The sequence below is a fragment of the Microtus ochrogaster genome, unplaced genomic scaffold (assembly GCF_000317375.1).
Source record: "Microtus ochrogaster isolate Prairie Vole_2 unplaced genomic scaffold, MicOch1.0 UNK1, whole genome shotgun sequence".
NCBI classification, from domain to species: domain Eukaryota; kingdom Metazoa; phylum Chordata; class Mammalia; order Rodentia; family Cricetidae; genus Microtus; species Microtus ochrogaster.
The window spans coordinates 28,309,393-28,311,091 of NW_004949099.1; the positions used below are offsets into that span (position 1 = coordinate 28,309,393).

At 55.9% G+C, this 1,699-nt stretch overlaps 1 protein-coding gene across 1 annotated transcript in view; it reads left to right on the plus strand.

Annotated features, from left to right (window-relative positions):
- Window positions 1-1,699, plus strand: part of Slc6a1 (solute carrier family 6 member 1) — a 35,052-nt gene that overhangs the window by 26,251 nt on the left and 7,102 nt on the right. The window contains exons 11-12 of the mRNA XM_005365028.2: window positions 659-771; window positions 964-1,095. Of these exons, the coding sequence (XP_005365085.1) occupies window positions 659-771; window positions 964-1,095 (245 nt within the window). The remainder of the gene's footprint in view (window positions 1-658; window positions 772-963; window positions 1,096-1,699) is intronic.

Here is a 1,699-nt window from a genome sequence, read left to right on the forward strand (position 1 = left end):
GGATTGTCAGGTGTGCCGGGTGTGCTGTGTGTGTGTGCTGGATTGTCAGGTGTGCCGGGTGTGCTGTGTGTGTGTGCTGGATTGTCAGGTGTGCCAGGTGTGCTGTGTGTGTGTGTGTGTGTGCTGAATTTGTCAAGTGTGTCAGGTGTCCCAGTGTGCCGGGTGTGCTGTGTGTGTGTGTGTGCTGGATTGTCAGGTGTGCCGGGTGTGCTGTGTGCCGGGTGTGCTGTGTGTGTGTGTGTGTTGGATTGTCAAGTGTGCCAGGTGTGCTGTGTGTGTGTGTGCTGGATTGTCAGGTATGCCGGGTGTCCCAGTGTGCCGGGTGTGCTGTGTGTGTGTGTGTGCTTGATTGTCAGGTGTGCCGGGTGTCCCAGTGTGCTGGATTGTCAGGTGTACCAGGTGTCCCAGTGTGCTGATTGTCAGGTGTGCCGAGTGTCCCAGTGTACTGGGTGTGCTGAGTGTGTGTGTATATGTGTGTGTGTGTGCTGGATTGTCAGGTGTACCAGGTGTCCCAGTGAGCTCAGTGTAGTGTGTGTGTGTGTGTGTGTGTGTGTGTGTGTGTGTGTGTGTGTGCTGGGTTGTCAAGTGTCCCAGTGTGCTGCATGTACTGGTGGCACTCAGTCTCTCTCTTTCTTCCCTCTGTTTTGCCCTCCACAAGGCCCTGGACTGGCATTTTTGGCATACCCCGAGGCTGTGACACAGCTGCCCATCTCTCCCCTCTGGGCTATCCTCTTTTTCTCCATGCTGCTGATGCTGGGTATTGACAGCCAGGTGAGCCCCCCACAGCAAGGACCCCCATCGGGGCCAGCCTGGTCTTGGTTAGCCCCCACAGTGCCAGGAGGGCTTGACCCCAGACAGTCCTAGCCCTGCTGACTGGCTATAGGCTATAGGCCAGGTTTTGAGTGGGTGGGTGGGTAGAGGCTGGCTGCCGCAGGCGGCTGACCTTATCCTTCCCCCAACAAGTTCTGTACCGTGGAGGGCTTCATCACTGCCCTGGTGGACGAGTACCCCAGGCTCCTCCGCAATCGCCGTGAACTCTTCATTGCTGCTGTGTGTGTCGTGTCCTACCTGATTGGCCTCTCTAACATCACCCAGGTAAGCTGACCAGCATCTGACATACCTCAGATTTTCCCCAGTTCTTTCTTGGCACATCTTTTCATGACAGGAAACACGTTCACTTCCAAGACTCAAAGCTCTCCAGTCCTTGGGCCTCCTTCCGCAGAGTTAGCCTTTGCCACCATCTTTTTCTGCATGAGCACCATCATGACAAACCCTATGCACGTCACTGTGAGATCCATGGAACCCCAGACTGATGGGAGAAGCAGAATTTGGACTAGAGAGTGTAGGATAAATTTAGAGAATATAGTATCCATCCTAGCCATAACCACCTGCTTCCTGGAGGAAGGGAAGAGGGTGATGTGGGGGTGGGGTGATGTGGGGATGGGGTGATGATGGGATGGAGGTGATGTGGGGGTGGGGTGATGTGGGGGTGGAGGTGATGTGGGGATGGAGGTGATGTGGGGGTGGAGGAGATGTGGGGATGGGGTGATGTGGGGATGGAGGTGATGTGGGGATGGGGTGATGTGGGATGGAGGTGATGTGGGGATGAGGTGATGTGGGGATGGAGGTGATGTGGGGATGGAGGTGATGTGGGGATGGGGTGATGTGGGGATGGAGGTGATGTGGGGATGGGGTGATG